Source organism: Helianthus annuus, chromosome 2, assembly GCF_002127325.2.
Source record: "Helianthus annuus cultivar XRQ/B chromosome 2, HanXRQr2.0-SUNRISE, whole genome shotgun sequence".
Lineage (NCBI taxonomy): Eukaryota > Viridiplantae > Streptophyta > Magnoliopsida > Asterales > Asteraceae > Helianthus > Helianthus annuus.
Window position 1 is genome coordinate 126,064,290 of NC_035434.2, and position 21,906 is coordinate 126,086,195.

The 21,906-nt window shown below is 39.2% G+C and overlaps 1 protein-coding gene and 1 long non-coding RNA gene across 2 annotated transcripts; both read right to left on the bottom strand.

The window, feature by feature from the left end:
* Positions 1–901: 901 nt before the first annotated feature.
* LOC110942640 lies at positions 902–19,300 on the bottom strand. Its single transcript, XM_035982086.1, has 15 exons — positions 19,219–19,300; positions 19,005–19,094; positions 18,884–18,916; positions 18,622–18,762; positions 18,408–18,440; positions 17,922–18,095; positions 17,633–17,770; positions 17,353–17,499; positions 16,944–17,192; positions 16,663–16,863; positions 16,424–16,550; positions 15,808–16,317; positions 15,568–15,702; positions 15,387–15,514; positions 902–1,191 (listed from the first exon to the last, which is right to left on the bottom strand). The coding sequence occupies exons 1-15, from the start codon at positions 19,298–19,300 to the stop codon at positions 902–904; spliced, it is 2,478 nt and encodes an 825-aa protein (XP_035837979.1).
* Positions 19,301–19,848: 548 nt separating this feature from the next.
* On the bottom strand, positions 19,849–20,240 carry LOC118486674. The gene is made up of 3 exons (XR_004879430.1): positions 20,216–20,240; positions 19,955–20,060; positions 19,849–19,885 (listed from the first exon to the last, which is right to left on the bottom strand). It is a non-coding gene; the product is annotated as an uncharacterized LOC118486674 (long non-coding RNA).
* Positions 20,241–21,906: the final 1,666 nt, after the last annotated feature.

The window sequence follows — 21,906 nt, forward strand, 5'->3', positions numbered from 1 at the left end:
AGACATGATGAGCATATTGTGAGGGGGAGTCTGTGTTTTTCACTCAAATATGTTTTGATCAAATTTAAAATTGGTCCATCAAGATTATAAGATAAATTTGAGGGAGAGTTTAAATATCTAAATTTGAAATGTTTAAATGTGTGAAATTTTACTTTGAGGTAGAGATTGTGCAGGTGTAAGTCTGAGCCAAGTTGTTCGATCCTGAGAAGTTTAAAGCCAGGTTCCGATACATGAGAACTCGGTGGTCAAATTTTGAGCCAGACAACAATCTTGAAGTTGTGAAAGCCAGAATACAATCCTGAAGCTAATGATGCTGATGAACTTAAGGAATGCCAGCACATCGTTAGGGGGAGTCTGTTAATGCTGATTGAAAGTGTGAAGCCCAGAGACGGATCAAGACTGAAGTTGCAAAGACTCGACACCGTAAGACTCGTCAACATCTGAGGGGAAGTCTGTTAGTGCATGTATCTGTCGACTTCGTCTTGTATCGAGTCTTGTACTAGAATGTTTAGATCAGGGCTCGTTATACGAGAAAATAGCAGAGTTTAGGGTGATTTAAGTTGATTCCGCTTGAAATGGATTCGGTGAATTTCAAGCGAAATCATTAGACTTGATTCCGCTTGAGTGTAACATGGAGATTCCGCTTGAAGTGATGATTCCGCTTGAGCATGATTCAAGTGGAATCAGAGGGTCTATATATAGTTGCTTCGAGCGAAATCATTAGTAGTTGTACGTGTGGTCTTGTATAGGATACCGAAGTGCTGCCGGTTTATCATGTGGATGTATTAGCTGTTAAACCAATCAGAAAGAGTATTAAAGTGATATTCAAGTTGTGCCTAACTTTGTTTCTTAGTTTCTGCCTCTGAAACAAAGTAAAACTCCTCTGAACGACTCATTCGGGTCAGCTACATGATCCTACATAAGTAGCTTCCATAAACCTCTTTGGAAAATTTTTAGAACGGTTGCCTACCATGCATGGACATTTCAAATTAGCGTGTCCACAAGGACCATGAATCATAAAGTCACTCACAAGAGAATACAATTCAGGATTTTCATTCTTATCCGGAATCTCAGTTGAGATAAAGGGATCGATGTGTTCAACAATAGGAAGCTTATGATCAGCTTTCATAAATAAGCATATATGCGCATGTGTGGTCAAACCACGTTTTTGAAACTCGACAGTATAAACAACTACATAAAAAAATGATTAGCACAAAGTACTAACAAAAAATGTATGTATGACTTTCGCAGATGTATAAAGTGAAATTGTGACAACCCTCACTAAACCAGGTATCCGTATGACTTAATTAACTATTAATTGCTGCTTAATTACTGTGCTTGACTGAGATTACCGATAAACTGCTACTTGACTGTTGATACATGTACATATCTGCATCATACTTTGATTTCCGTCACTACATTATTTACTTACTGAACTCTAGTGACAAACATGATGCACAAAAGCACAGTAGCATTTGAACGGATAACCTATTGAACATGCTGATATAGCCAGCATCAGGCAAACACTGCCTCTAAAGGCCTGTATGAGCCAGAAATATTTTACTACACCCAGAGTGTGTGTAGGGATACAAGGGTTGTTGAACTGCGTCTCTAGGAATAAGAAACAGAGATTGGATGTGCCTAAAACGTACTCTAAGCACAAAGCACAGCACTTTTATTAACATACTAGCTTCTAGCCAACTAATAAAGTGCCAAAACATGAGGAAATATTCCTGACACTTTGCAAAATAAATTGTGTCGCTAAAAATATTACTTACGACGCTTAAAAGATTACTTAAGCACTTTAACGGATTACTATCCAACCGAACAACCGGACTATACCCGGAACATAAACATATTGCCAGAAATATTATTAGTCTTTTTCTGAGCCAGTTAGGGTCCCTGATTACCCTAACACTCGCAATATAACGCATCATGCAACTAACGGGGTTAATCCCTAAAGTTAACCTACTTAACTAAACTAAACACTAACTGAACGATTGAAAACAAACCGGATACCCCCCCCCCCCTCAATGGAATCGGCCAACTAGGTGGGACCAAGGGAGTACAACTTTCATTATTTAATTCCCCTATGCCTAATATCTTGAAGACATAAAAACCGTTGGACGATGAACATGAGTTTGGCCTATAAATACATCACCTCACATTAGAGAGTTATCACACCTCACATTTCACCACCCACACTTTCTCTCCCTCTCTTGGAGGTCTCGGCCGAGAGCACCCCACATCCATCCATCCATTTCGATTTCCATCTTGCAAGTTCCAAGTATCTACAAGGCTTACGGGTTACATATTAGGAGTCTTGAAACAAGCGGAAGTGGAAGGACCTCGTTTCTTAGCTTTTATCCACCACATTTTCGACTAGATTCTTCCCTAGCCCCGAGCTAGAGGTATAATGTTTAAAACTCACTCTCGAATGTATCTAAAGTGGTTAATATGATTTATAATGGTTAAAAGTCGGAATCATGCGTTTTGAATCTCTAAAGTTTACTAAAACTTGAATTTTGTTGGTTCAAAGCTCATAACATGTGTAAAAGTTGTAGTATTTGAATATGTTGATTATTGAGGCCCGATCTACGTTGTGGTGGCTCTTATCATCGTTTAACCCGGCCTTGTTAAGATCATAGATCTTGACATAAGCTTGTTTCTGTCGGTACGAGGGTTAAAAGGTGAAACTCCACCACACGAGAAACATGAACTTGTGTAAAAGTATTATTACTAGTAAAATGGTGTTTAAAACTAGCGGATCTACGTATCTGCAAGTGGTATTTTCGTAGGACCAAGTGTCGAGAAAATCATGTTTTATAAAAGTCGGATGACATACTAACAAAGATGGTTTTATAAACCACAAGTGTATAAACACTTGTGAAATAAGAGGTTTCGACAAAATAACAATCTTTGAGAAAGATGACGGGAAGTTGTAAAGAATGATTTGTTCTAAAAACGGGGTTTTTACAAGACTAAACTATTTTATACATAGATCCACTAAATATAAGGAGATCTACACAATAGTTTTCAGAAAAACTACAAGTTCATGTAATAATGCGATTTTACATACTTGTCGACTAGTTTGATGTGTTGAAAACTAGTTGATGTGTTGGAAATTGATTGGTTGATTTAAAGAAGTGTTGAAGTGATTTTGTAAAAGAAAATGATACGCTTGAAAGCGTGGCCACCTCCAGTTACAGGGGAAACTCTGGAGAAATTTTTCTAAAATCTAACACTTAGAATTATTTACAAGTGTTTGACTACTTTTGACATATTTTCAAAATATATTTCGCCATGACTTTATTTACTAAATAATCGGAGGTGGGATTTTCACAAAACTAAACGTGATAAATATATGTTTAGTAAATATATTGTCACCTCACTGTTTATGATTATTTTGTGAAAATATATAAATATTATTTTTAGAGTAAAAATAATATTTACAAACGTTGACGAACCCAAAATAATACAAACGGTTACACGACAAACATATAACTTACAACGGTAATTACTATTACCACTTAATCGTTAAAACGTAACTTACGCATTATGCGGAAATATTCATAAACGCGCACTTTGTCAACGTGTTATTTTGGAAAGTAATATGAGAAGAGAAAATATAATATTTTTGAGAAAAATAATTATATTTTGGAATGAGAAGTAAAAATATGTTAAGTGGGACTTAATGAGATGATACAAATACACATGTATTAAATCCCCCATCCTTGGGAAGGAAATTAAATTACCAAGTACATACAAGGAACAGTTGTCTAACTGTTTCCCTAAAAATGTAAACTATAAAGCTAAGGCACGGCCATCCGTCTAATAGAATTAGCACATGTAGGTCGTTGCACAGCAGTTGGATATTTAGAGTACTTGGTATAGCGACGCACTGACTGTGAGTTCATGTCCCCCTTTTCTCTTAACTCTTTTCAGTTTTATAAACTGCGAGGGTGAAATACATGTTACTATGATTATGAGTACTTTTTACATGGTATGGTTAGCGTAAGGAGGGTTATTACTTAGATCATGTGAGTGGGTAGGCGGAAACTGGAGGCCATTAATCCTCATTGTAGGACCGAGGGACGTAAGCGGTAGATCTATCTGGGTGTAGCGAGCCCAACTCCAGGTCCAGCATAACGGACCTTGGGGTGACTTTGTGCCCGACGCAAAATCCGCTAGGTTTGAGTCTTCCTACTTGCACTTCACACATATCAATGGACTTGCAACCCATTGGTGATCTCTTTTTCCTTATTTGCTACATACCAGGGTTTTGATAAAGATAAAGGTTTATTTACTCACTTTCGCATGAACTCGCTCAACATTATTGTTGATTTTTCAACTTACATGTATTTCAGGGAATTAAAGATCTGGCACGGTATGGCATGTTTTCCGCTGCATTAGTCACCAGGGTCATCCAGGGTTTGAGGAATGTGACTCTTTCCTGGACAAGTCACAGTCCTTGAATCGTGTTTATGTTATGTGGTTGTAATGTTTAGACAAGTTTATGGTTGTTGGGTGTTAACCCGTTAAGATATTGTTTTACTATTTTATTTTAATGGATGATCTTGCATATTTTTAATTCATATAGATTGTTATGATTAAGCTATGGTATTAAGAAGTCACACCAAATTAACCACGCTTCCGCAAAGCCAGGGTGTGACAGCTTGGTATCAGAGCTCTGATCATAGCGAACTAGGATTCTTTCTTGAGTCTAGACTATGATCACTAGGGCTCTCCCGAAAACATTTTTCTGCATACCACTTAAGTCCAGATCCAAAACGTTTTTATAAACAAATGTTGAGCACATTTTATTTATTATTTTTAGGCTCAGTCTGGGAGGCTGAGGCTCGGTCTGAGAGACTGAGGCTCGGTCTGGGAGGCCGAGGCTCGATCTAATGGATCGAGGTAGTTGTCTAGTGGGACTAGGGAGTCAGTCTGGGAGGCTGGGAAAAGTTTGCTAATGGGACTAGGGAGTCAGTCTGGGAGGCTGGGAAGAGTTGACTAGTGGGACTAGGGAGTCAGTCTGGGAGGCTGGGAAAATTGGCTAGTGGGACTAGGAAGGACAGTCTGGGAGGCTGGGAGGCTAGTGGGACTAGGAGGATTATGTGATTATTACTTGGTAACTTATGTGATTACCTGATTTACTGATTATTTATGCATATTTGTGTTACAGACACATGGACTCACCAGCCACGGGTGATTCAGATACCACCGGACCTTTACCCGTAGTATCGGACGACATTATATCTTCAGAGCACGAGGTGCATACCTCAGATTACACGAGCACGGACGACGATGACTTCCAGCCCTTCGCTCTGCCCGAGGGTGCTGATGAGCCTATTGATGGCGCTCCTGCTGAGTATCTTCCCCTGGTAGTGATTCCAGCTCCTATACCTCTTGCTTCGTATCCAGCATACGACTTACTACCCGACGCCGAGGCTGACGGCGATGTCGATCTCTTCGAGGACGAGCCTTTTGAGGACGAGATTCCTGATGCAGCCCCTCTTCCCGATGGCGATCTCTTGATGATCGCTGGTGCTCCTGTTGCGGACTCGCCCGCACACTCACCAGTCCCAGACTCCTTTGAGTCTGTGGCATCTGCACCGTCTCACGAGGTGAGCACACAGCATTTCGCACATGACTCGGACCCCGACCAGGCATCTTCTGCCGCACCCATTCCGAGTTTTACATTTGAGCACGACGATATTGAGGATTCTGATCCCGTCTTTCCTCCGGGATTTGACCCCGATCATGACATTGAGTATATTCCGATGGACCAGCACATGGAGGATCCCGCTAATCCCGTTGACCCTATCGATCCTGAGTTCGACTTTGATATGGCTTTTGACGACCCAGAGCCTGCCTTGGCCCCAGAGCAGGCAGCTGCTCTAGATCCTATGCATGAGCATGACTTGGTACATGCTGACGTTCCTGTTGAGCCCATTTTGGCTGACCCGCCTGTTGGCGATCTTCCTGTTGATGATGTTCCTTTGATAGTTGGTGATCATGCTATTGCCGATGATCCTGTTGTTGATCCTTTTGTTGATCCACCTTTGGCTGCTGATATCCCTGTTGACCACCCTGTCGATCACGTTGCACCTGTTGATCGTGTCATTGCTCCGTTTGATCCTGTTCCCCTTGAGCCTGAGCACGCTCTGTTTGCTGACCACATGGATCCACCCGATGAGGATGCTCAGCACGGTTGGATACCTGCTGACGAGGATGTTCCCCCGTTACCCCCTCAGATTCCTGTTTCACGACATGATGATTTTTCATTTCAGATCCCACAGTTTGTACCTCCAGCGGGGCCTGGAGAGGGCTCTTCAGCCCACCCTTTTGGGCACGTACCGATGTCTATGCCTTTCATGCCCCAGATGTCATCTGTTCCACCATCTATTTCACCGTTTCATGTTGCACCGTTTGACCCTGCTAGCGAGCCATTGCTCTGGTCGACCCCACCAGTCATGCCACCTACTGATCCATATCATCCTTTTCATGTGGGTCACACTATCGAGGATCTTTTGATGTCTTTCGTTCACCAGCATGAGTTCCATACGCAACGACTTTAGGAGCTTGAGAGAGCTCAGCTGCCACCATGTCCATGCCATGGTCAGACATCTTCACCTTTTCAGCCGTTTCGATCATTACCCCCTGACTATGCTGCCCGACTTCTGACCTTGGAGCAGCAGATTGCTTCTGTTATTCGCACTTAGCAGGCTATGGAGGAGGATTCGCTTCATCTACGCCGCTTGCTTTACACTCACTTTCCCCCTCCTCCACCGCCATCTGCATAGAGCTCATCAGTGCTGTAGAGGTAGACGTTGGTGAGACGACAGCGATTGTGACTGCACAGCCTTTTGGAGACCATCTGACGATACTGACTTTTGTTGATACTTGTTTGATGTACTTGATGTATGTGACACTGACGCGATATTGTTTTTGGACAGGGGTGATGTAGCCCCTATTTGATTGATGATTGTATGACACATTTACTACATTATGGTCTCGATATATATATAGCAATCGCGGTATTCTCACCATATCTGATTCACTTGATTGCTTACTTATTTTCTTGTGACATGGGATGTTGTATGTATGATATTTGCGACATGGGATGTTGGGACATGGGATGTTGTATGTATGATATTTGCGACATGGGATGTTGGGACATGGGATGTTGTATGTATGATATTTGTGACATGGGATGTTGGGACATGGGATGTTGTGTGTGATATATTGATAACATGAGATGTTATGTACTATTACTATTACTATATATGTATGCTTATCATGGCCTGACCGATGTACACATCTTTAGAAGATGGCGCCAAGACGTCAACCTCAGCCAATGCCTACGACTCAAGCCGAACTACAGCAAGTCATTGCTGCCGCTATTGCTCAATATGCTGCCTCACAAGGAGGAATGAGTGGAAGCAACTCGAACAACACCGGCAATAACAACAACCCACCGCATGGGTGCACTTACAAACAATTCTTGGACTGTAAGCCCGTAAACTTCGATGGCACGGGAGGTGCTGTTTCCTTCGTTCGCTGGGCTGAGAAAACCGAGTCCGTACTTCGCATGAGCAAATGCGCGCTAGATTAACAAGTCACTTATATCTCAGGGCTATTTGTGGACGGAGCCCTATCCTGGTGGAACCTACAGGTCCAGACCCTTGGCGAAGCTGCGGCTTACGCACTGACCTGGACTGAGTTGAAAGAACTCATGCGCAAAAAGTACTGTTCTCGCGCCGAAATCCAGAGATTGGAGACCGAGTTCTGGCACCTAAAGATGGAAGGATCAAAGATAGCTGAGTACGTTCAGAGGTTCCACGATTTGTCGCATGTGGTACCCTACATGGTTACACCCGAGTTCAAGAGGATTGAACGCTTCATTTGGGGATTGGCTCCTCAAATCATCAGCATGGTAACCTCCTCCAAGCCTGCAACTATCACGGAAGCCATCGATTTGAGTGTGGCTCTCACCGAAGAGGCAATTCGGTTGAACAAGTTTGATGAAATTGAGCCCAAGAAGAAAGAGACTCATGTGGAGTCGTCTGGTGGAAACAAGCGAAAGTTTTCGAATTTCAAGCAGGGCACCGGGATGGTAGTTAAGAAAGGGGAATCGAATGCGCCAGCTCAAGATTCAATTGGTGGTAGGAAGAAAGGTAAGGGATATATGGGTGCACAACCCAAGTGTAACTCATGCCAACGCCATCACTCTGGCCGATGCGGGCCAAAAGTTTGTGAATCATGTGGGAAGACTGGTCATTCAAAGGATTCTTGTTGGGTTAATGCTGGCCGGGGAGGCCAAGGAGGATATGGGAATAGGAACAACCGTGGTGGTGCTGGGAACCGCCCACAAGGAAACCAGGGAGGTGATGGAAACCGTGCTAATCATGCCAACCAAGCGGGAAACAATGGTGGGAACGGGCAGAGGCCCGGATGTTTTAACTGCGGTGATGTTGGGCATTACAAAAGAAATTGCCCAGAATTAAACCAAGCACGCGGAAGAGTTTTTAACATGGAGGCCAGGGAAGCACGCCAGGATCCCAATGTTGTCACTGGTACGTTTCCTGTAAACCAACGCTATGCATCCGTTTTATTTGATACTGGTGCCGATTATAGCTTCGTATCACTAGAATTTAAGAATATGCTTGGTTTAGCCGCTAGTAAGTTAGATATTCCGTACTCGATCGAATTAGCGAATGGAAAGTTAGTGGAAGCTAACGAGGTTATTCGAGGTTGCGTAATCGAGTTGGGAGAGCGTGAGTTCGCTCTGGATCTACTACCAGTCCAGTTGGGAAGCTTCGACGTGGTAGTAGGGATGGATTGGTTATCGAGCAACAAGGCAGAGATAGTTTGTCACGAGAAGATTATTCGTATTCCGACCGATGATGGTGAGACCATTGTTGTTCATGGGGAGAAGTGTGAGACGCCGTTGAGAATGATTAGCTGCCTGAAAGCGAGAAAGTGTTTGCAGAAAGGATGTGTTGCCTTTCTGGCACACATTGTGGATAAGAAAGCTGCTGAGCCAAAGATCGAAGACATCCCTGTCGTGAGGGAATACCTAGAAGTCTTTCCAGAAGACTTGCCTGGATTGCCGCCTCAGAGACAAGTGGAGTTTCGCATTAACTTAGTTCCAGGCGCCGCGCCTGTGGCTAAGGCACCATACAGACTTGCTCCGTCTGAGATGCAGGAACTGTCGACACAACTTCAAGAGTTGTTAGACAAGGGATTTATCAGACCAAGCTTCTCGCCTTGGGGAGCTCCAGTTTTGTTTGTGAAGAAGAAGGACGGTAGTTTCCGTATGTGCATTGACTACAGAGAGTTGAACAAGCTGACGATCAAGAATAGGTATCCCCTGCCAAGGATCGATGATCTATTCGACCATCTTCAAGGTTCAAGCTTTTACTCCAAGATCGATCTTCGATTTGGATACCATCAGCTACGGATACAGGAGGAGAGTATCCCAAAGACAGCCTTCAGGACTCGATATGGACACTACGAGTTTCTCGTTATGCCGTTTGGTTTGACAAACGCACCTGCATTGTTCATGGATTTGATGAATCGAGTTTGTAAGCCGTACTTGGATAAGTTCGTGATCGTATTCATCGATGATATTCTAATTTATTCAAAGACGAAGGCTGAGCACGAGCAGCATCTTAGAGCCATTCTGGAGCTGCTGAAGAAGGAACAGTTGTACGCCAAATTCTCTAAGTGTGAGTTTTGGCTAAGAGAAGTGCAATTCCTTGGGCACGTGGTGAACGGTGATGGAATCCACGTGGATCCAACCAAGATCGAGGCGATCAAGGATTGGGAAACGCCAAAGACGCCGACCGAGATTCGGCAATTCTTGGGTTTGGCTGGCTATTATCGAAGGTTCATCGAGAACTTTTCAAAGATCGCTCAACCATTGACACTCCTCACGCAGAAGGATAAGAAGTTTGATTGGGGAATCAAACAGGATGAAGCATTTCAGATATTGAAAGATAAGCTTTGTAACGCGCCAATCTTAGCTCTACCGGAAGGTACTGATGATTTTGTGGTATACTGCGACGCATCGCGTCAAGGATTGGGTTGTGTGTTGATGCAACGCCAAAAGGTTATTGCCTACGCGTCACGCCAACTGAAAGTGCACGAAAAGAACTATACCACGCATGATTTGGAGCTTGGCGCAGTGGGTTTTGCTTTGAAGATCTGGAGACACTACCTTTATGGTACGAAGTGTACAATCTTCACAGATCACAAGAGCCTCCAGCATATATTCAACCAGAAGGAGTTGAATATGAGGCAAAGACGATGGGTCGAGTTGTTGAACGACTACGACTGCGAGATAAAGTATCACCCAGGGAAGGCGAATGTGGTCGCCGATGCCCTAAGTCGTAAAGAGAGAATCAAACCCATAAGGGTTAGAGCTTTGGAGATGATTATCCAAACCGATCTTTCCTCGCGCGTTCGTGCAGCGCAACAAGAAGCTCTCAAGGAAAGAAACCTTGCTGAAGAATATCTCCGTGGGATGGAGAAGTTGTTGGTACCAAACAAGGAAGGAACGTTGTGTTTTGAGAAAAGAATGTGGGTTCCTTTGTTTGGTGGTTTAAGGAAGGTTATTTTCGATGAAGCTCACAAGTCACGGTACTCTATCCACCCGGGGGCGGATAAGATGTACCAGGATCTTAAAGACTATTATTGGTGGCCTAGGATGAAAGGCGATGTTGCTGTTTATGTGAGCAAGTGTTTAACATGTGCCAAAGTTAAGGCAGAATACCAGAAGCCTGCAGGACTTCTGCAGCAACCAGAGATTCCCAAGTGGAAGTGGGAACAAATCTCCATGGATTTTGTTACGAAACTGCCAAGAACGCCAAGAGGCCATGACACTATCTGGGTGATAGTGGATCGATTAACGAAGTCAGCACACTTCTTGCCTATCCGCGAGAAGGATCATACAAGCAAATTGGCTGAAATCTACATGAGAGAGATTGTTACACGCCATGGAGTACCTCTCTCGATTATTTCTGATAGAGACGGAAGGTTCGTATCGAGGATATGGCAATCTTTCCAGGAAGCTTTTGGCTCAAAGTTGAATCTGAGCACTGCTTTTCACCCGCAGACCGACGGTCAAAGTGAGCGGACGATTCAGACATTAGAAGACATGCTGAGAGCATGTGTGATGGATTTGGGCGGTAGCTGGGATAAGCATTTACCCCTGGTTGAGTTTTCATACAACAACAGCTACCACACCAGTATTGGTGCCGCGCCGTTTGAAGCTTTATATGGGCGCAAGTGCAGATCACCGCTCTGTTGGTCTGACGCTGGTGATAGACAGTTGGTTGGCCCTGAAGTAGTCCAGGAAACCACTGACAAGATCGCACAAATCCGAGATCGCATTAGCGCGGCTCGTGACAGGCAGAAAGCCTACGCAGATCGAGGCAGGAAACCTCAAGAGTTCGAGGTTGGAGATATGGTTCTGTTGAAGGTATCACCCTGGAAAGGGGTGGCACGCTTTGGGAAGCGTGGGAAGTTGAATCCGCGCTACATTGGTCCTTTCAGGATTTTGGAAAGAATTGGGACCGTAGCATACAAGTTGGATCTACCTGCCGAATTGAATGGTGTTCATGATACATTTCATGCATCCAATCTGAAAAGAAGTCCAACTCAAGATAACATTGCCATTCCTACCGACGAAATTCATATTGATGACACGCTCCACTTCGTTGAAGAACCTGAGGAGGTCACGGATTGGAAAGTGAACAAGACCCGCCGGAGCAGTGTCAAGCTCGTCAAAGTTCGTTGGAATGCTAGACATGGTCCTGAATTCACCTGGGAGCGTGAGGACCGAATGAAAGAGAAATACCCCCACTTATTTCCTAAGGACCCTGCTTCTACAAGCAGAGCTTAAAATTTCGGGACGAAATTTTTCTAACGGGGGGAGAATGTGACAACCCTCACTAAACCAGGTATCCGTACGACTTAATTAACTATTAATTGCTGCTTAATTACTGTGCTTGACTGAGATTACCGATAAACTGCTACTTGACTGTTGATACATGTACATATCTGCATCATACTTTGATTTCCGTCACTACATTATTTACTTACTGAACTCTAGTGATAAACATGATGCACAAAAGCACAGTAGCATTTGAACGGATAACCTATTGAACATGCTGATATAGCCAGCATCAGGCAAACACTGCCTCTAAAGGCCTGTATGAGCCAGAAATATTTTACTACACCCAGAGTGTGTGTAGGGATACAAGGGTTGTTGAACTGCGTCTCTAGGAATAAGAAACAGAGATTGGATGTGCCTAAAACGTACTCTAAGCACAAAGCACAGCACTTTTATTAACATACTAGCTTCTAGCCAACTAATAAAGTGCCAAAACATGAGGAAATATTCCTGACACTTTGCAAAATAAATTGTGTCGCTAAAAATATTACTTACGACGCTTAAAAGATTACTTAAGCACTTTAACGGATTACTATCCAACCGAACAACCGGACTATACCCGGAACATAAACATATTGCCAGAAATATTATTAGTCTTTTTCTGAGCCAGTTAGGGTCCCTGATTACCCTAACACTCGCAATATAACGCATCATGCAACTAACGGGGTTAATCCCTAAAGTTAACCTACTTAACTAAACTAAACACTAACTGAACGATTGAAAACAAACCGGATATCCCCCCCCCCCTCAATGGAATCGGCCAACTAGGTGGGACCAAGGGAGTACAACTTTCATTATTTAATTCCCCTATGCCTAATATCTTGAAGACATAAAAACCGTTGGACGATGAACATGAGTTTGGCCTATAAATACATCACCTCACATTAGAGAGTTATCACACCTCACATTTCACCACCCACACTTTCTCTCCCTCTCTTGGAGGTCTCGGCCGAGAGCACCCCACATCCATCCATCCATTTCGATTTCCATCTTGCAAGTTCCAAGTATCTACAAGGCTTACGGGTTACATATTAGGAGTCTTGAAACAAGCGGAAGTGGAAGGACCTCGTTTCTTAGCTTTTATCCACCACATTTTCGACTAGATTCTTCCCTAGCCCCGAGCTAGAGGTATAATGTTTAAAACTCACTCTCGAACGTATCTAAAGTGGTTAATATGATTTATAACGGTTAAAAGTCGGAATCATGCGTTTTGAATCTCTAAAGTTTACTGAAACTTGAATTTTGTTGGTTAAAAGCTCATAACATGTGTAAAAGTTGTAGTATTTGAATATGTTGATTATTGAGGCCCGATCTACGTTGTGGTGGCTCTTATCATCGTTTAACCCGACCTTGTTAAGATCATAGATCTTGACATAAGCTTGTTTCTGTCGGTACGAGGGTTAAAAGGTGAAACTCCACCACACGAGAAACATGAACTTGTGTAAAAGTATTATTACTAGTAAAATGGTGTTTAAAACTAGCGGATCTACGTATCTGCAAGTGGTATTTTCGTAGAACCAAGTGTCGAGAAAATCATGTTTTATAAAAGTCGGATGACATACTAACAAAGATGGTTTTATAAACCACAAGTGTATAAACACTTGTGAAATAAGAGGTTTCGACAAAATAACAATCTTTGAGAAAGATGACGGGAAGTTGTAAAGAATGATTTGTTCTAAAAACGGGGTTTTTACAAGACTAAACTATTTTATACATAGATCCACTAAATATAAGGAGATCTACACAATAGTTTTCAGAAAAACTACAAGTTCATGTAATAATGCGATTTTACATACTTGTCGACTAGTTTGATGTGTTGAAAACTAGTTGATGTGTTGGAAATTGATTGGTTGATTTAAAGAAGTGTTGAAGTGATTTTGTAAAAGAAAATGATACGCTTGAAAGCGTGGCCACCTCCAGTTACAGGGGAAATTCTGGCGAAATTTTTCTAAAATCTAACACTTAGAATTATTTACAAGTGTTAGACTACTTTTGACATATTTTCAAAATATATTTCGCCATGACTTTATTTACTAAATAATCGGAGGTGGGATTTTCACAAAACTAAACGTGATAAATATATGTTTAGTAAATATATTGTCACCTCACTGTTTATGATTATTTTGTGAAAATATATAAATATTATTTTTAGAGTAAAAACAATATTTACAAACGTTGACGAACCCAAAATAATACAAACGCTTACACGACAAACATATAAGTTACAACGGTAATTACTATTACCACTTAATCGTTAAAACGGAACTTACGCATTATGCGGAAATATTCATAAACGCGCACTTTGTCAACGTGTTATTTTGGAAAGTAATATGAGAAGAGAAAATATAATATTTTTGAGAAAAATAATTATATTTTGGAATGAGAAGTAAAAATATATTAAGTGGGACTTAATGAGATGATACAAATACACATGTATTAAATCCCCCATCCTTGGGAAGGAAATTAAATTACCAAGTACATACAAGGAACGGTTGTCTAACTGTTTCCCCAAAAATGTAAACTATAAAGCTAAGGCACGGCCATCCGTCTAATAGAATTAGCACATGTAGGTCGTTGCACAGCAGTTGGATATTTGGAGTACTTGGTATAGCGACGCACTGACTGTGAGTTCATGTCCCCCTTTTCTCTTAACTCTTTTCAGTTTTATAAACTGCGGGGGTGAAATACATGTTACTATGATTATGAGTACTTTTTACATGGTATGGTTAGCGTAAGGAGGGTTATTACTTAGATCATGTGAGTGGATAGGCGGAAACTGGAGGCCATTAATCCTCATTGTAGGACCGAGGGACGTAAGCGGTAGATCTATCTGGGTGTAGCGAGCCCAACTCCAGGTCCAGCATAACAGACCTTGGGGTGACTTTGTGCCCGACGCAAAATCCGCTAGGTTTGAGTCTTCCTACTTGCACTTCACACATATCAATGGACTTGCAACCCATTGGTGATCTCTTTTTCCTTATTTGCTACATACCAGGGTTTTGATAAAGATAAAGGTTTATTTACTCACTTTCGCATGAACTCGCTCAACATTATTGTTGATTTTTTAACTTACATGTATTTCAGGGAATTAAAGATCTGGCACGGTATGGCATGTTTTCCGCTGCATTAGTCACCAGGGTCATCCAGGGTTTGAGGAATGTGACTCTTTCCTGGACAAGTCACAGTCCTTGAATCGTGTTTATGTTATGTGGTTGTAATGTTTAGACAAGTTTATGGTTGTTGGGTGTTAACCCGTTAAGACAATGTTTTACTATTTTATTTTAATGGATGATCTTGCATATTTTTAATTCATATAGCTTGTTATGATTAAGCTATGGTATTAAGAAGTCACACCAAATTAACCACGCTTCCGCAAAGCCAGGGTGTGACAGAAATTGGGTGTAAATAAATACTAATCACATACCTGCATTAATATCACCGAAAATCTTTTTTTCCTTCATGTCTTTTATTAATGCATCAAGTTCCATCTTAAACAATCGACAAAGAATGTCGGGTCTGTCTTCTGGCTTAATTGATGAGTCACCAATAAACCTTACCATTTCGGATTACATGTAATTGTTATAAAGAAATCGGGATACCCATACGTCCTACATAAAGCCATAGCATCCAGGTAGTTTTGCATGATATAGCGATATCCACCGGTAAATGATGACGGTAATATAACAGGTTTCCCTTTATGAGACAAATCACTCTGGCCACCTTCTTGAACTTTTTTAAGACTGTTAAACGATTCACATCTTAATTTTGTTTGCTGAAATCATATGTAGTTTAGCCGCTCACTTTCGATCATTATGTATGCGTCGACTAAAAAATGCTGAAACAACCTCCTGGCATTAAGGATTAAAGAGAACTTGTTGTCCCTATCCTGAATCCTATAAGCAAAAAATTCTCTCATTGTACAATTTGGCCGTGTCTTCTTTGTGTTAGGACCAAAATCCCTATGCGGAATGTTAATCCTATAGCCATCGTCACCATACGGAAAAAGAATTGGATATTGTAGAGCAAGGTAGGAAGGATGTAGCTCGCTAATACGTTTAAGAACTCCTGACTGCTCTTTAACAATAATATCACGATGATCTATCGTCTTATCCATATCGCCGACAATTAAAGCAGCAATTTCAGAAGATGTAGGTAAGTTGTAAGTCCTACCGTCCCGATCTCTCTGTGAAATTAACCGAAGCTTAAGAGAAACGTTAGGATTCTCATGAATATGGTTTCGTACCATCCTATAAGTTTTTACCAACATATTATGAGAATCTAACATGTCGGTAAGATACTTTATAAATTTAACGTCAAATGCCCTTTGTTTTGACGATGACTGAGTTGTCGAATCCCTGGTCGAAAATTAAACGTTTTTAATTTACAATTTGATAGACTGAAATACAAAAAAACTACATTATGAAGTAATATAATATTAATATATGTAATAAAAATACATACCCAAATAACGTTGTTCTATTCAAAAGTTCATTCTCGGTATCGTAGATATAAAGCTGTGAAAATTTTGGTTTGTTTCCGGGTTTAGGAAGAAGGCTACCCAGACTATGTGCATTCTGACCGCTGATTTCTATAAACAAATGGAGCATTACCTTTGTTTATTTTAGTATCTACTTTTCCTCCCATGGATGTAAAGGAAAACATAGAATTGTAACATCTTATGTTCTTCATGAAAAAATTGCTTTCTGAATCTGAACATAGAAAAAGCATCTGATAAGCTGGATCAGAATCTTTATAATCAGGTAGGTCAACTTTACCATAACCACAACATAAACCATATGTTTGTTGTTCAAGTGTAATCTGACCCTTTCCACCTTCGGTTGGCCATAACTTTCCATAACATATTCCACAAGTGAGAGATTGATCACCATGGTCAAGGTAATCTGATTAGTTAAACACTAAGTCAACACTTAAGTAGTTAAAATAAAATATCAAACTACAATGAGTAATATTAATAAGTTACCTATAGATGTGCCTTTGGTAATGTCTATAACACATTCGTGAACATGATTTACATCGTCAGAGTCAAGATCAGTCATTGGTATGGGTTCTATTTCGATTGGTTTATGAATAAGTCTACGTTTTCCAGAAGACATCTTTTTTAATGAAGACACTTCCGTGATAAAAGAAGATGCATTGCGTTTGTTGACAATCCTTGGAGAAATAGAATAGCAATCATTCAATGGTAAAGTTGATGAGCTTGCAATATTATCTATACAACATTGAAAACATGATTTGAAAATAAGTATATGAACATTACAATTAAAATTTTATTTATATAAAAAGCGTACCAGGAGAGATACGATTCAAAGAAGACATAACATTAGTAAACTATGAGACATTAGGAAATTTTGAACGTATAGTTGTGATACACGAAGCTGGTGTTATGTTTTCTTTGTTTGCAATCTGGGTACGTTGTGTTGATGTAGAAGACTCTTGCAATACGTTTGTCTTGCTATTCAAATTCAAAAAGGCTCTGGATGAAGACGTTGCTTTCCCAGCAAAATTCAAAATAGTTCCTAATCCAAAAAACACAAATATCATAGTACAAATAAGTATTAAAAACGACGGTTTGTTATTTTATTTTAAAGTAAAAAAAATAAACTATGAAACATCTGCAAATAGTAACAGTATTTTTTGTGATACATGAACCTGGTATTACATTTTCTTTGTTTGCAAACGGTGTACGCTGGGGTGTTGTATAAGAGTCTTGCGGTACAAATCCGTTCTTCAAAGTTGAGCGTGTTATCATGGAAGATGTTAAGTTACCGGATGAATTGAAATCACTACCTAATTCAAAATAAAAAACCTTATAGTAAAATAAATAGCAACTAGAACCGGGCATTTTCTTGGTGAACATGTAAGAATAATGTACAATTAGTAAAAACATTTAATATAAATGTAGAATTTCTTATCGGTATAATAGTTGAGGAATGTGTACAAAACGTTGTGATTGATGAATTAGGCGGTAAATTCTCTTTGTCGGTAAAAATGATTAGTCTTCCTGATGAAGATGATGCTTCCCCTTTGGAAGGAAACGGTTTTCGAGTAATACTTGATCTCTTACCATCAAGGTATAGTTTTCTTAACTTATGCCTGTGTTTAGCCTCGACAACTGAATGTTAAATTACATAAAGCAATTAAATATTATATAACTAACATAAAATATTAAAAGATCATATGATAATCAGAAAATTAGGTTTTTTAATAAAAATTGTTTCAACTAAACTTAAAATATAATTAAATACATAAAACATGTATATACAACTAATATCATAACAAATAATAGACAATTTACCTCTAAGATAAGCATTTGAAACTTGTAAGGAAGACGAAGCTGGTATGTTCATTTGTGTATTCGATGGCGTTGAAGTAGATTTTGACAAAAAAATAAATAAATTTAAATTTAAGGACAAAGTTGAATTACCATTCGTAATGTTAGATAACGGAGTTCTTAAACCTGAAACATTATCGGAAAAAAAAATCAAATTATAAACTTTCGAATGTTTTATAAAATAATACATGTAAAACCAAAAAAGTAACACGCGTACATTCATTATTGACGCCATGATTTGGCATACCGGGCAAAGATGTAGTAAGTTGTTTCAACCTATTATGCATTTATTCACCACCACACATACTTGACTCGGCTAAAGTAGAAACTTGTAACGAAAACGAAGCCGGTATGTTCAATTGTGTATTCGTTGGTGTTGAAGTAGATCTTGATTTCTTATTATCAAGATATATTTTTCTTAACTTTCGTCTACGTCTGCCCTCGTCAACTACAATACATCAAAACATAAAAAAATAAAAAAATAATAATAACAAATAAAAAATACAATAACTTGCAAGCAGTTTAAAAACATAAAAATAAAATTAAAATTAAGGACAAAGTTGAATTACCATTCGTAATGTTAGATAACGGAATATTTAAACCTGTAACATTATCAGCATAATTTTTATTTATAAACTTTCGAATGTTTGATAAAATATTATATGTACAAAAAAAAAATAATATGCATACATTCATTATTGACGCCATGATTTGGAAGTCCGGGAGAAGATGAAGATACTTGTTTCAACCTTTTCCGCATTTTTTCAGCACCACACAGAACTACAAAGAACACACATGCTTTTTAATTCATAGCCTTTTTGTCTTTTTTCACTTCTCTTCTCTTTTCCCTTTTTTCACTTTTTTCACTTTAGCCTACACATGAACATAGTTGCAAAAATATTACCTGGAAAGCTGAATATTGCAACTACAAAATAGATACAAACAGTGTAGGAATTTTCCCTTTTTTCACTTTTTTCACTTCTCATCTCTTTTCCCTTTTTTCACTTTTTTCAATTTAGCCTACACATGAACATAGTTGCAAAAATATTACCTAGAAAGCTGAATATTGCAACTACAAAGTAGATACAAACAGTGTAGGAATTTAACCAGAAAAAATGCAACTATTTAACTCATAAAACTGCAGTTTTCTGACCCATAGAAGTGCAGTAGTTTAACCCCAAAAAGTGAAGTTTTTTTACCCATGATTCACATAACAGGACCTCATGAAACCAAAATCAACTTAGATTAACTTGAGATTAGATTACATGTGCTCTGTACTTCTCAGGATAGTTTTTAATCATCAGCTTTTTATATAAATTATATATGTTAAAAAGCGTTACTTTAACCTACACAAACACACAACAATTTCCGATGCATATTTTATATTTGTTATACCCACGTGCCTCAAAGTTCCAACAAAAATCAATGAAGTTAACGCTTCAAACACTTAATGAAGATATATGATTTGTATTTTCTTGTTTTTGAGGAAAAAACTACGTTGGAGAAGTGATTATGGATGGAACCTTTTCAGATTATAGTCATCATCATCACCCACTTCGGTTAACCTTAACCTGAAAAAAAGGTAAGATCTCTCAAAAAGAAACTAAAATCAAATAACATTTACAAAAATGTATCCAAACCTCAAAAGAAGTCCCGGGCTACTGATCGTGTTCATGAGTCCATGGAGAATGAACAAAATCCATCACTATCATCTTCTCCACTGAACAAAACCCCAAAGTTTACGCTCTGCAAACCACATATATCATTTTGGTTACCGTTTATTAAATAAAAAATGACTGAAACCTCCTATCTAGTCTTAATTCATCACATAATAATAAAAATAAAAATGAACCATGAGCACACAGTGCATCAAATAAGACAGAAAGTAGCCTAAAACTCACCTGACGTTATCATCGTTCAACACCATCGTAGCCGACGAAACCCAAATGTGATCGACCCATACTTGACACTCTTGCAGAGCTCCAAACTGAAGAAGATACCGGATCAGAAATATTCAAGACATAGAGATAGAAAATAGTAATAAGAACACAGACAGAAGGAGAATGATTACTTGTCAGGCTTTTCATTCCGAATAACATACAAATCGCAGTCCAAAATTACCCATTGCTTTTGGTTTGGAATTTCAAGTGTTCGAGTAACAAATCTGAACTGATTTGTAAAAGAAAACGTAATCTGAACAAAAATAAACCCCAAATTTAAAGAATCAACATAACTCACCTTGGAGTGGAAGAACTGAAAACCCTAAGAATTTCTTCTTGATGATATGCAATACACGTTACGGAATAAGAATAAAAAACAAATAGGGAAAGAGCAATGACATACCTATGATCAATCACAAATAATCAGTGAAGAACAGGAAGAAGTTGTTTCGCAAATTGGATTTAGGGTTTTAGAAAAGTGTGGCTGGGAAGTTTTAGTTTCTAGGGTTTGTAGAGAATATTGAAGCTTGAGAAAGAAGATGAATCAATATAAGGAATTCGAGAGACGGGTGACCCAAATCCAGATTTTGACCCAATATAAAAACGGATCCCGTGTCCAATATTGAATGGAGTATTGAGAGTGCTTCCCACCTAAAAGTTCCACCATAACATGCCACGTCAGCAATTGGTTCCACCATCACATGCCACATGGCCCAAATCCTTTTCATTTATTAAAATATATAGATTCAGTTTCTATATTTTAACAAAGTTGGTTTACGAATATAAAATTTCAAGTGGAATAAGAATCATAGTCCAAACAACATTGTGGATGTACGACTTTTGTTTGTGTTCACATTAGTTGTCAAGTTCTCTCCTCAAAGTTAGGGAGGGTTAAATAAGAAATTCATAGTTATTGAGAAAACATAGGAAACTCTAACCTCCTAACTTTTTTTTAAAAAATAATCACACATGTAATATACATATTTTTAAGGGTTTTGAGCAACAAAAAAAAAAAAATCAAAAAAGCGTCGACCAGATTAAAAAAACAAATATGTTTTTGTGTACCATATATACCAGTCATGTGTAATATATGTTGCAGTCGCGTTGTGCAAAACTTGTTTATTTTATAAAAAAAATATCCCCTCGGCGCTTATTTTTTTTTATTTTTTTGTTCAAAACTCTTAAAAACATATATATTACATGTGTGATTTTTTTCAAAATCAAAAAATGTTGAGAGGTTAGAGCTTTTTAGGTTTTCTCAATCGCTGTGGATTTTCTCCCAATACTTACATACTCTCTATACACACACACACACACTAAAGTAGGAAGGTTCTAATAGTGTTCACCTGCAAACGTGCATCGGGTGCTTTTGCTAACGTGCACTGGTTGCTTTTTTAATCTCTTTTTGTTATACTCTATAAACTTTACTCAATACTTTTTTTCTTTTTATTTAATCAATTTATATTTCTATCCCTGTACTTTTGCAATGCTTATTTTTTTAACGTTGTTTTGACATGAACTTGCTTATTTTTTATTGTCTTTTCAACATTATTTTTTACGGGGTGAATACTAATGTACAGGTGGTTGCAACCGAGCTTTACATATTTTTCACCATATCTACACCATACATCACGAATTACCATCACTTCACA

What these genes read in the sequence shown, in the direction of transcription:
- LOC110942640 (XM_035982086.1), bottom strand. Translation starts at nt 19,300, where the DNA reads ATGAGAAGTGAAAAAAGTGAAAAAAGGGAAAATTCCTACACTGTTTGT. An exon ending in TGCAATATTCAGCTTTCCAG is followed by an intron (nt 19,095 to 19,218) that starts GTAATATTTTTG and finishes TGTTCTTTGTAG; the next exon opens with TTCTGTGTGGTGCTGAAAAA. An exon ending in AATAGAACAACGTTATTTGG is followed by an intron (nt 16,318 to 16,423) that starts GTATGTATTTTT and finishes ATTTTCGACCAG; the next exon opens with GGATTCGACAACTCAGTCAT.